The sequence below is a fragment of the Hyperolius riggenbachi genome, chromosome 6 (assembly GCF_040937935.1).
Source record: "Hyperolius riggenbachi isolate aHypRig1 chromosome 6, aHypRig1.pri, whole genome shotgun sequence".
NCBI classification, from domain to species: domain Eukaryota; kingdom Metazoa; phylum Chordata; class Amphibia; order Anura; family Hyperoliidae; genus Hyperolius; species Hyperolius riggenbachi.
This window is the reverse complement of record NC_090651.1, coordinates 20,456,125-20,468,803: the sequence shown is the minus strand read 5'-3', so window position 1 is coordinate 20,468,803 and position 12,679 is coordinate 20,456,125. Positions and strand designations below refer to the sequence as shown.

The window sequence follows — 12,679 nt, the reverse complement described above, 5'->3', positions numbered from 1 at the left end:
TGTTCCTCCGCCAGCCGCCAGGGACTCTTTTTCTCTCCAGGCACTGCAGTCACATGTGAGGATTCGGCTACAGGACTGCAGTTGCCTGGCAACTTGGCAAGGAACACACAACACTTCCTGGGAAGAGTGCAGCCCAATCACCGGTGAGTGGGCGGGAGAGTCAACAGTCAGTGCACATGTCACTGTGGGGGGTGGAACCGGCTACGCAGCCCGCGGTTTTCAAAGATAGATATGTGCCTGGTGAGGATGAATATTGCTACCACCGTTGAGAGAGAATACCAGCACCTTCCTGCTCAAGTGCTCACGACCCTCAGGCTCAGACAGACCCTGCCTGCAGTGAGGACAAACCATGCAGTACGTCAGGCTTCAGGATTACAGAGAATGGTGAGAGGGGAAAAGCTATTAGGCTGTAGCAGAGTGATTTGTTATCATCCCATTCCCTTCTAACTTTGATCCTTATCTTGTTCTTGTGAAGCACAAATAATCGTGCAGCTGCTTTTAACATTTTGACTCACAGCACAGCCTGCTTGTGGATTTTACGTGAATGCAGTCATTAACCCTGTGTTTGCTACTCTGAATTGCTGGCTTGGCAATTGAGTAAGCACTTTCTTGTTTGCTGGTGGCTTATTTTAAACCTAAGATTGGATTTAAAAAATTATATATATATATATATATATATATATATATATATATATATATATATATATATATATATATATATATATATAATATTTGTAGCTTCCTCTAGTCCCCTCCAGGCTGATTGCTCCCTTGCTGTCCCCGCCACCTTGGATTGTCTGAAATAGCCCCCGGAGAGCCTCCAGTCTGGGGCATTCTGCACATGGAAAGCCGGACTGCACCTGTTCTGACAAGAGGACTTTCCGGGGGACAATTGAGGGTGATCCATGTGGCAGAGGACAGCGAGGGGGTGATCAGCCTGGAGGGGGCTGGAGGAAGCCCCAGGTGTGTATATATATTTTTTTTCCTGTCTCAGGTACACTTTAAAGGAAGTCCCAGAAGGGGATGAAAACCTTAGCTGGCTTTTACCTACCTGGGCTTTTGTTCAAAGGATTGTCAGCACACCGATCTTAATAGCACATACTTTATTGTGCCAGTCTCCACAAAGTGGTCCAACAATTGTTTCGGGGCCATGCAGGGTCCCCCTTTATCAAGGCATGTGGTAACCCCATGCCTTGATAAAGGGGGACCCTGCGTGGCCCCGAAACAATTGTTGGACCACTTTGTGGAGACTGGCACAATAAAGTATGTGCTATTAAGATCGTGTGTGCTGACAATCCTTTGAACATTTGTACTGATGTGGCATGGCCTTTGCCACTTTGTCAGGCACCCGGGAGTAAACAGATGGTGTGCCGACTCCTATCTGGAACTTTGTATACCTGGGCTTTTGCACTGTTGTTTTCTGCAGCACTTTAGAGTACATAGTAATGTCACTGACTGTCCTCAGAGGAGCTCACAATCTAATCCTACCATAGTCATAGTCTAATGTCCTACCATATTATTATTATGTATTTATATAGCACTGACATCTCCTGCAGCACTTTACAGAGTACATAGTCATGTCACTGACTGTCCTCAGAGGAGCTTACAATCTAATCCTACCATAGTCATAGTCTAATGTTGTACCATATTATTATTATGTATTTATATAACACTGACATCTCCTGCAGCACATTACAGAGTACATAGTCATGTCACTGACTGTCCTCAGAGGTGCTCACACTCTAATCCTACCATAGTCATAGCCTTTCTTTTATGGGGAAACAATTCTTCCCAGTTCAAGAGGGATGTTTTGCATGAGCCTTATGCAATAATCCCTTGCTTCAGCTATGTGTCTTTCCTCCAGAAATTCACAAGAAGTTCCCTAAAAAGCCCGCTACTGACTCCGCCCCTAAATCCGCCCCCTGTCCGCCCAAAACTTGTGGTGTCCAGATTTTTTGACCATTTTGTCCAGGAAAAATGAAGCACACAGATAACTATGCTGTGTTCCTTTTTTTCTTTCTCTGCATGAAAGAGTTAAATATCAGGTATGTAAGTGGCTGACTCAGTCCTGACTCAGACAGGAAGTGACTACAGTGTGACCTTCACTGATCAGAAATTCCCCTCTTTTACCTCTTACTTGTTCTCAGAAGCCATTTTCTGCTAGGAAAGTGTTTTATAGTTGGAATTTCTTATCAGTGAGGGTCACACTGTAGTCACTTCCTGTCTGAGTCAGGATTGAGTCAGCCACTTACATACCTGATATTTAACTCTTTCAGGCAGAGAAAGACAAAAAGGAACACAGCATAGTTATTTGTGTGCTAGGCACTGTACATACCCATGTCTATCTCATCATTTAACTCAACTTTGGGTATCCTTTAACTTGGCAGGGGTTGCTTATACGGCCAGGAAGAGTCCTTTGACAAAAACTTTCCTAATTTTACTAATTTGCGATCTTGCTAATTTTACCTCTACTCAGTGAGTTATTGCTAGAAAGGTTAATTGACTTCTGTGTTGGAAAAATGTAACTCTCTCTGTGAATGAGTACCCTGCAACTCAGCAATTGAAATATAACTGCATGGTTTATGAAGCATTCGATATGACATATCAAAGGCGTTCTAGCCAGCCATGTCATTTGATTTTGATTTTTTTTTTTGAAAATACCTACTTTTCCCATGCATTTTAAGAAGATAAAATTAAAAATATTTTAGGCAGTGCTGATCCAATTAGAAACCGTTTATCTATGGTAACATTGGTGATCTATTATTTTTCAGATAACCCAGCTGAAGATGGACGAGCCTTTCCCACCGCAGAATAAGTCTGGGAATGTTTTGTACGTGAAGCTGTCTTGGGATGGGAAGACCTTCAAGCCACTGACATCCATCCTCAGCCCGCTGCAAGCAGGACATGTCATAAGCAACGTCTCTCTGCTCAGTAAATCCCTGCCGATGCCCACCCTGTACCCCCTGGAGGGAGACGTGGCGGAGAGAGGACTGATGACTCGTAGCGCCACCAAGGCTCAGAGGAGCGAGGCGGAAATAGAATCCCGACATTCAGCTTCCAAGAGTTCCCATTCCAAGGAGAGGCGGGAGCCGAGACTGCCCAGCGGGACCACCACGCCCAGCGCCAGGAAGAAACTGCAGCTTAACAGTACGTCCTTCACTCAAAGCCAGTGCACACCAAAAAGCGCTATTGTAATCACAAACTCGTAGTGCTTTTTGAAGTGATTTTTTTTCCTAGGCGATTCTAGGCCTGTGCCTAGTGATTTTCTAATCATGCCTATGGATTTTAGTAGCGTTTTTTTTGTTACAGTAGAACTGGAGCTGAACAGCTTCTGTAACAAAAACGCTTGGAGAATCGCTGTGATCTAGCGCTTTTCAGAGCGATTTTCCACTTTCCCATACTTAACATTGAGGCCGAATGATCTCAGAAATCAGCAAAAATGCTGCAGGACCCGAGCTTGCATTTGGGAAAAAAATCGTTTTGGTGCGATCCATCCCAGTGCAATATATTAGCCAAGCGCTTTTGAAAGCGCAAGCTTTTTTAAAAATGTTCAGAACCTCTCTTGTTGTGCACTGGCCCTCACTGGCCTTGTACTGAAATGTCAGCCCAGTGTTACCATGTGTTATCAAGTTTTGGTTTTGTTTTTTTTAGTGGACCTGAACTCAGAACTTCCTCTCTGCTCTTAAAGATACACAACAGCACAATAACTTTTAAAGAGAAACATTTATTTGTTACAGCTGATAGAAATCCTACTTCCTGTCTACTTCCTGCTTTCATGGAAGCAGACATGTTGTTAACATCCTGTGTTTACAAATTAGCTGCTCTATAGAGGCAGCCTGCAGACACCGCTGAGAGATCAAATTACAGTTGTGATTAGTCACAGATGAGGGGGAATTAGACAGGCTAAAGGCTCTAAATGCATACAGGGTGCATTTCTCTAGGATTTTCTTTTGTCCTGTGCAAGAGTTCAGGTCCACTTTAACACTCACTCGTTCGCTGCTTCCAGCATCACGTCCCCATGGCCGCTGGCTGCCTGCATGTAAGACGAATGGCATGTCCTGTTGGTGTCACGTGAGGCCCTGTGGCCATGGAGACGTAACGCTGTAAGTGGTGATCAGGTGAGTGTTATTACCCACTTGCAACTCTGCAGGGAGGGGGGGGGGATTTACAGCACACGTGGGTCATAGTGTGCCCAGCGCTGATGTAGAGGGTGTAGTGCAGTTATCCGCAAACTTGGCCCTCCAGCTGTTAACCTCTTGACAACCAGCTAACGCCGATCGGCGTAAACTGGTTGTCTGCAGGTTTCCATGGAAACGGGCGCTCCATGTCAGTTCACGGAGGGTTTCTCTGTGAACTGCCTGCGAGCCTCCGATCGCGACTCGCAGGCGAAATGTAAACACGCGGGGAAGAAATCCCAGGTGTTTACTCTGTACGGCAATGCAGCAGCGCCGTAAAGGAGATCGGCGATCACCGGCTAGGCGGTACAGGACGTATCGCCATCGTGTACCGCCCACAGAGCCAGGGAGAGGGAGGGAAGGAGAGGGAGGGGGGAATAGCGCTGCGGAGGGGGGCTTTGAGGAGCCCCCGCTAGGCACACGTGAGCGGCGTCGTCGTCGATCAGACCCCCCCAGCAGGACATCCCCCTAGTGGGGAAAAAGGGGGGGGGGGGGAGTCTGATCGCCCTGCCTGCAATACGATCTGTGCTGGGGGCTGAAGAGCCCACCCAGCACAGATCAATGGGAAATCACTTGGTCGGCAAGTGGTTAAGGAACTAGAAGTCCCACAATGCATTTGCCTTTATGAACCATGACTGTGGCTGTCAGACTCCTGCAATGCATTGTGGAACTTGTAGTAACTTAACAGCTGTAGAGCGAAGTTTGCAGATCAGTGGTGTAGGGGAATGTTTGTGTAGCTTGATTTGGTGAAATACAGACCTTTTTGTAGATTCATAATACCTCTAGTGTACTTAATTGCATTATTTTTACAAAAAAAAACAAAAACAGATTGAGGTGTTCATATCAAATACTGTGCTGCAGGTAAAGCATGAGCGTGTTGTGCCCAGGCTAATAAACCTCAGCCTGATGACCCTGCTATAAATCCTCTTCTTTATTCAGGCCCAGGTAAATCTCGGCACAGTGAGGATAAAGCGAGAGACTCTCCTCTGGAGGATGACCCGAAATCTCAGGAACCGGCCGCTCTGAAGCGCAGGGTGGCCTTCTCTGGTCTCTCTGACTCTCCTCCCAAAAAGCCTCTCACCGATGACCTGTTCTCCAGCTTCGTCCCTCTGAACTCCAGCGACGACCTCACCAAGCTCCGCTTCAGAATGACGCCTGTAAGACGGACTTCCACTGAGGAGCAAAAATCTGCCAAAACCCCGTAAGTAAAGGCATGCCGAGCACACTGTATATCGCTGGCACTGATTGCTTAATGTCTGATTACCGTTCTGTGCCTTTTCTTCTTAGTGTTGGTCCAAATAACGAAACTAAGTCTTTTAAGAAAAGTGAAGTAATAACCCCATCGAAGTCCAAAACGCCTCAAAAACAAAACTCAACGCCAAAGAGAAGCTCAAGGTACCAGCAGAAAATGTTTACTATTTCTAGAACTACGGCACTTAAAGAGAAACTGTAACCAAGAATTGAACTTCATCTCAATCAGTAGCGGATACCCCCTTTCCTAGGAGAAATCTATTGCTTTTCTCAAATGGATCATCAGGGGGGTCTGTATGGCTGATATTGTGGTGAAACCCCTCCCACAGTGTGATGTCAGTGCCTCACAGCACTGAGGTAATGACATCACCCCGTGGGAGCCTTGTTGCATTGTGGGAAATAACAGCTAAAAAAGTGCCAAAAAAACAAGCAGTATCTCCTTCCAGTAACATCACCTGCCAGAAGTAAAAATGTCACCATGTGATAAATGTCAGAATGTAAATCAGGGAGAGGAAAGATTTTATAATGGGCAAACTCAGACGAAATCATTTAGACATAATTATTCTAAAAATGAAGCACTTTTTATTACATTATTTTCACTGGAGTTCCGCTTTAAAGCCGGATTGTCAGCCACAAAATTAAATTCCATTTACCCACTGCTCTTTGTTTATTATGTAGTCTACATCCTGACCCTGCATTACAATATAATCATAAATGTGTCTGCTGTAATGAATCTTATCTCAGTCAGCCTAGTTCTAGTCTGGTGCATTACCCCTCCCACATTCCTGCTCCTCACTGATTGGCTGAAGCAGTGTGAAATGAGCAGGGAAATACACCTCACCCTTCTGCTGAAATACGATCCATGCTATGCTCATATGTCTTTATAAAGCAAACTAGATATGACAGTGCAGTTCTGCATACACCATTTTAGGCAGAGGAGTAAGGGAGGCAATTACAATTCCTTCAATCAGAGGCAGTAAAGATGGACAATGCCTGGAACAGTTTCTTCTTTATTTACTGTATAAAATTCACTGAAATCAAAACATGGACAGTACAATACATCTGTTATTCAAGTAGAACAAGTCTGCATCTACTTGTGTATGTTTTTTTTTTCCCCCTGGTATAATATGGCTCTCCCTGCTACGACTGCGAAAAATTGCAAAATGTAAAATGCATGTAAACATAGACAAATAAGAAGTACGTTTTTTTTCCAGAGAAAAATGAGCCATAAATGACTTTTCTCTTATGTTGCTGTCACTTACAGTAGGTAGTAGAAATCTGACAGAAGTGACAGGTTTTGGACTAGTCCATCTCTTCATAGGGGATTCTCAGGGATTTATTTTATTTTCAAAAACACTTAGTGAATGGCAGTTACTCTGTCCAGCTGCTAAAAAACTGTGTAGGGAGTAGGGAGGCTGGGCAGCATCATTGTTTAAATCCTTTTTAGGTATTATCTTTATAAAGAATAAAAGCCTTGCTGAGAATCCCCTATGAAGAGATGGACTAGTCTAAAACATGTCACTTCTGTCAGATTTCTACGATCACTTACAGTAGGTAGTAAAAATCTGACAGAACCGACAGTTTTAGGACTAGTCCATCTGTTCATGGGGGATTTGCAGCAAGGCTTTTATTCTTTATATAGACATTCCCTGAAAAGGATTTATATAATGTTGCTGGCCAGCTTCCCTGCTCGCTGCACATATGTTTAGCAGTTGGACAGAGCAACTGCCAGTCACTAAGAGCTTTTTGAATTAAACAAAACCCTGAGAATCCCCCATGAGGACACGAGCTAGTCCAAAACCTGTCGGTTCTATCAGATTTCTACTACCTACTGTAAGTGACAGCAACATAGGAGAAAAATGCCTCAATTCACTAAGATCATGCTGGACATAAGGCAAGAGAAAACTTACCTCCACACAGTGAGAGAGTAATCTTATCTCTTCATTCCTTAAGTTACCTCCTCTGTAGTTATTTTACCTCCGTTGTAGTTAATTTACCTCCTCTGTGGTTAATTTACCTCCTCTGTAGTTATTTTCACACGCCTGTCTTTAACTCTGGAGTTATTTTAAGGATTGGAGAGTTAACTTAAAGACAGAAGAGTTAACTTTAGGCTTGCCTGAGGTAAAATGTTTCCTGAATACTACATGCCTTATTACCATGGTAACAACTCTAGAAGAGTTATTAAAGACAGGAGATAAGCTTAGTGAATTGAGGCCAATGTCATTTATGACTCATTTTACTCCGGAAGAAACGTACTTCCTATTTGCATGTTTACATGTATAGGACAACTGAACTGAGGATATAGAGGCTGACACATTTAGTTCCTTTTAGGCTAGTTACACACCAGGACGTTGCGTTTGGGGGACGTTATAGGGCACATAACGTGCCCCTAACGCAAGGCCTGGTGCTCTTCGATGTGGACGTCGGAGTGAGCTCACTCAGGCATCCGTGATGCGTACTCTTGGACGCATGCGGCATCAAGTGGTCCCGCCCGGCCAATCGCCGCACAGAGCGGCCGCTCCAGGAAGTAAACACTGCACGTCACTGAGTGCAGTGAATATTAATTAGCCATGTGCCCGGCCGCTCTCCCCTCCTCCCCAACATTACTGAGCATGTGCAAACAGTCTAACGCGGCTTAGCCACGTAGAACGCACAGTGTGCAGCACTTTGCTGCGTTACAATGTAACGCAACTTGGGCAGTGTGAACAGCCCACTTGTGTTACATTGCTGTGCGTTGGGGGAGCGTTACAGGCTGCACTAACGTGCGCCTGTAACGTCCCTGTGTGCAAGAAGCCTTAAACCATGCACATTGCCTGGCTGCTCTGCTGGTCTGGTCCTGTGCATCTTAACACTTTTAGCCATATACCCTGAACAAGCATGCAGATCAGGTGATTCTGACTGAAGTCTGACTTATTCTAGTCAGACTCCACTTGCAAGCTGCATGCTTGTTTCAGATGTGTGATGCAGACACTACTGCAGCCAAAAACATCAGCTGAACCGCAGGGCAGCTGGAATAGTTTATAAGGAAAGTATGGCAGCCTCCATATCCCTGTAAGAGTTATCAATATAATACTTTATAATAGTCTGTTTTCACACAGGCATTCATGTCCTATGCCAGTGACAGGACCACCACTTTTTGGCATGCGAATGACCATTTCTTTTTGTTTTTTTTTGTTTTTTTTTTCTTGCCAAATTTTTTTTACACTTTTTTTTTTTTTTTTTTTTTTTTTTATTTTACTGGTTTTAAAGCACATCGGAAGTGAAGGATATAGGCTGACCTATTTATTTCTTTTTTAATGATACAGATTAACTGTCTGTCCTGCTGATCCTCTGCCTCTAATACTTTTAGCCACAGACCCTGAACAAGCATGCAGCAGATCAGGTGACTGAAGTCAGACTGGATTAGCTGCATGCTTGTTCCAGGTGTGTGATTCAGACACTGCTGCAGCCATAGAGATCAGCAGGATAGCCAGGCAACTGATATTGTTTAAAAGGAAATACATATGGCAGCCTCTGTATGTCTCTCACCTCGGGCTCCCTTTAAATGTACTTGCTATAGAATTGTTCCCAGGGATGTCGGGCATAAGTCACCTGACCTGTCTGTAGTGTTAGGATTTTGAGATAACGTTCTCATACCCCCTCAGGAGTGTGGCAGGATAAGCTGCACACATCCAATCATGTACATGTGAGAAAACCGGCCAGGCTGGAAGACTTCCCTGCTGAGTTTCTCCCCCGGAAATGCCTGAAGCTTCTTCCTTTCTTATTTCTCTCTCTGTTTTCTTTCAGGCGGTTTGAGGAACAGAATGACGGGGAGCCACAGACGCCTCGTTCCCTGAGGAGATCTGCTCAGATTTCTGCCAGTCTTATTCGCAAACAGATTAAGTAATTATCCTTTCGTTCGTAGTCCTACACTATGCTGACCATGAGTTTAGAGGGTCAGTCCATTTAAAGTGGATTCGAGAGATACTTTTACTCATTGCATAATTTTGTTCATTTCATATAGTTTATAGGGCATTCCTCAAGCCCAATGCTTGTTTGTTTTTTTGTTTTAATACTCTAATTCCCTATAAACTAAACAAGCCTCGCCCACAGTTTTTCCATTGCCTTGGCACTCTCAGACCCATGTAGCAAGGGCTTATGGGAGCTCATTCTGGGCAGGAGGAGGTTACTAGCCAGAGATTTCAGAGGCAGAGGGGAGGAGGAGAGGGGAGTGAAGTTTTCACAGGCTGAGGGCTGGAGATGCGGATCAGCTTGCCTGTGTGTAATGTGCCAAACAGAACATGGCTGCTCTCGTATCACAGGAAGAAATAATCATATACTGTTGAAGCTGTTTGCAGCTAGATTTGCTGTATAAACTTTGGATAAGATACATAGACAAGTTTCTGGTCATAGTTAGTTTTTCATCTCGGATCTACTTTAACGCTGACTCTAAAGGTGTCCACACGTCTACCGATTCTGGCAGCCGATTGTTGAAGAGACAGATCTCTCTCCGATCCAGAAAGCATCAAAAATTATTTTAACACCTGCATATGGACAAGCACCATCAATAAATAATGACTTGAATAATAAGAGTGGGATGTGCTAATTGAGCAACCAAATTGAACATAGAGCTAAAGAAAAAGTACCCAATTCAAACAGCACCAAGCCACTCAGGAGTATATTCAAAAATGCAAATCTTTATTGGTACATAGCAATCAAATTATCTAAAAACAATTAAAATTCACCAGAAGGTGAAGTCAACGGTGTACATAATTGTCAATGTAGAAAATATGTATATGAATCACAATGTCCTCACAAAAGATCCCAAAATTTATGTTTATATATATATAAAAAATGTTTAGTATTCTAAACAATTAAATAAATCAATAATGCCCTCAATTACACTAATTCAAGTAACAATGCAAACCATGAAATGGACATAAAGTGCATGATAGTGCAATAAATAATATAGGTGAATAAATAGACCATACATGGGGCCAATATAAATAAATCAACAGTGTAACCGATCACTAAAGTGCATCAGCCTGATTTCAATCAGGTAAAATATGGGGGGTATGTCCAAGCACACAACAGGAATACCTGAGATAATCAGTGTGAACCCACACTAAAGCGCAACAACCTGAGTTCTCACAGGTTGTATACCGAGTAAAAAAAAAAATTATCACACACAACAATAACATAACAGAATGACCAAGTCCGTGCAATGTGAAAATAGTGTTAAAGGGAACCTTAACTGAACGGGGGGGTAAAGAGTTTTACTTACCTGCGGCTATTACCAGCCCCCTGCAGCAGTCCTGTGCCCTCGGCGCCGCTCTGGAATCCTCTGGTCCCCCGCTGTCACTTAGTTTCGTTTTTGACGACTCACCAGTCGCCGGCCGCCATGCGTATTATTGGACGCATTCATCAATGCAATTAGCGCTATTGCGGACCGCAACGCGTACAAAAATACGCGTTGCCGCATATCTACGCGTGCGGAATGCGGCAACGCGTATTTTTGTACGTGTTGCAGTCCGCAATAGCGCTAATTGCATTGGTGAATGCATCCGATAATACGCATGGCGGCCGACGACTGGTGAGTCGTCAAAAACGAAACTAAGTGACAGCGGGGGACCAGAGGATTCCAGAGCGGCGCCGAGGGCACAGGACTGCTGCAGGGGGCTGGCAATAGCCGCAGGTAAGTAAAACTCTTTACCCCCCATTCAGTTAAGGTTCCCTTTAAGGCAGAAGACTTGCATGAGAGGAGAAGGACGACGACTAAGTGCACCGACGCACGCCTGAATGCATCGCGCGGGCTCTACCCGCTTCAGAAAGAGGCAATTTACTAATGGCGTAAGGAGCAGTATCATGCACTTTATGTCCATTCCATGGTTTGCATTGTTACTTGAATTAGTGTAATTGAGGGCATTATTGATTGATTTATTTAATTGTTTATAATACTAAACATTTTTTATATATATATAAACATAAATTTTGGGATCTTTTGTGAGGACGTTGTGATTCATATACATATTTTCTACATTGACAATTATGTACACCGTTGACTTCACCTTCTGGTGAATTTTAATTGTTTTTAGATAATTTGATTGCTATGTACCAATAAAGATATGTATTTTTGAATATACTCCTGAGTGGCTTGGTGCTGTTTGAATTGGGTACTTTTTCTTTAGCTCTGTGCTCTCTCCGATCCAGTCTGATCGGAGAGAAATCTGTTGGCGGCCATAAACTGTAAGCCGACTCCTAATCCATTTCAGCATGAATCGATCTTGTTTTATGTCCCCCACCCACCCCCCGGGCCCACGTAGTTATACTTCACCTGTCCTCATTGTACGTCTACATTTGCACCCCCTTGTGGTTGCCGGCATTATAGCATGTGGGGCACGTGTGATGTCACATGTGCTGTATGCCGGTAGTCACATGGGGCCTGAATGTGGAAATAGGACATGGACACGCTGCGTGGACTGTTGACGGGTAAAGTATAATTGCATGGGGGGGTGCACAAAACAGGGGGACAGCAGCCGGGGGTTTCCATCGCGTTTGTCGTTCGCCATTGTCACACACTGTTACCGCCGTGCACCTTATCAAGCACATCGGCCCGAGATTTTACAGCAATTCCGATCTGTGAATTTTCGATTGGGCATGCTCTTGGAGGCACCAATTTTTATTGAATCTGATGATTGATCGGCTGCCAAGTCTACAGATGTATGGCCACCTGTACAGTTGCAAATGGATGGTCTGAGTTTTACAGACACAGGGCTTGATTCACTAAGACAAATAGCATACCTTATCAAAGTTAACGTGCCTTATCAGAGTAGCAGACGAACCTGCAGGGGCTCAGGGCAGGATGAGTGGAGCTCTCGTTATTGCCAGTTAGCAGGCATAAGTTTGTGGCGCTCGCTATGCTACTCTGATAAGGCGTGTTAACTCTGATAAGACATGCTATTTGTCTTAGTGAGTCAAGCCCACAGTCTTTACAGTCTTTTTAAAAAGTCTTGGGGCCATTATTGTTGTTACATCTATTTGTAAAGCACAGACGTATTATGCAGCACAATAAAAAAACAACACAAAATCCAGACTCCTCACCTTGAGCTAGGACATTTAAACACTTGTAGATTTAATGGGGAGGTGCTGGAAGGGGTGTGGCAAGCAGAACCGCAAAGTCAAAATGAACTTCCGCACACTCATGCAAATCCACATGCAAATGCACTATCTGTCCCAGGGAGGACTGTAAGGATATGTGCTCCTATTCCTTAGAT

General features: G+C 44.1%; 1 protein-coding gene across 3 annotated transcripts in view; it reads left to right on the top strand.

The window, feature by feature from the left end:
- Nucleotides 1-12,679, top strand: part of ORC1 (origin recognition complex subunit 1) — a 48,817-nt gene that overhangs the window by 13,024 nt on the left and 23,114 nt on the right. For 2 of the 3 annotated variants that reach the window (XM_068238972.1, XM_068238973.1), the window contains exons 5-8: nucleotides 2,772-3,147; nucleotides 5,115-5,376; nucleotides 5,463-5,570; nucleotides 9,213-9,308. In XM_068238972.1, coding sequence (XP_068095073.1) covers nucleotides 2,772-3,147; nucleotides 5,115-5,376; nucleotides 5,463-5,570; nucleotides 9,213-9,308 — 842 coding nt within the window. Of the gene's footprint in view, nucleotides 1-140; nucleotides 385-2,771; nucleotides 3,148-5,114; nucleotides 5,377-5,462; nucleotides 5,571-9,212; nucleotides 9,309-12,679 lie in introns of those variants that run through there. The other variant, XM_068238974.1, reaches the window with a different exon arrangement.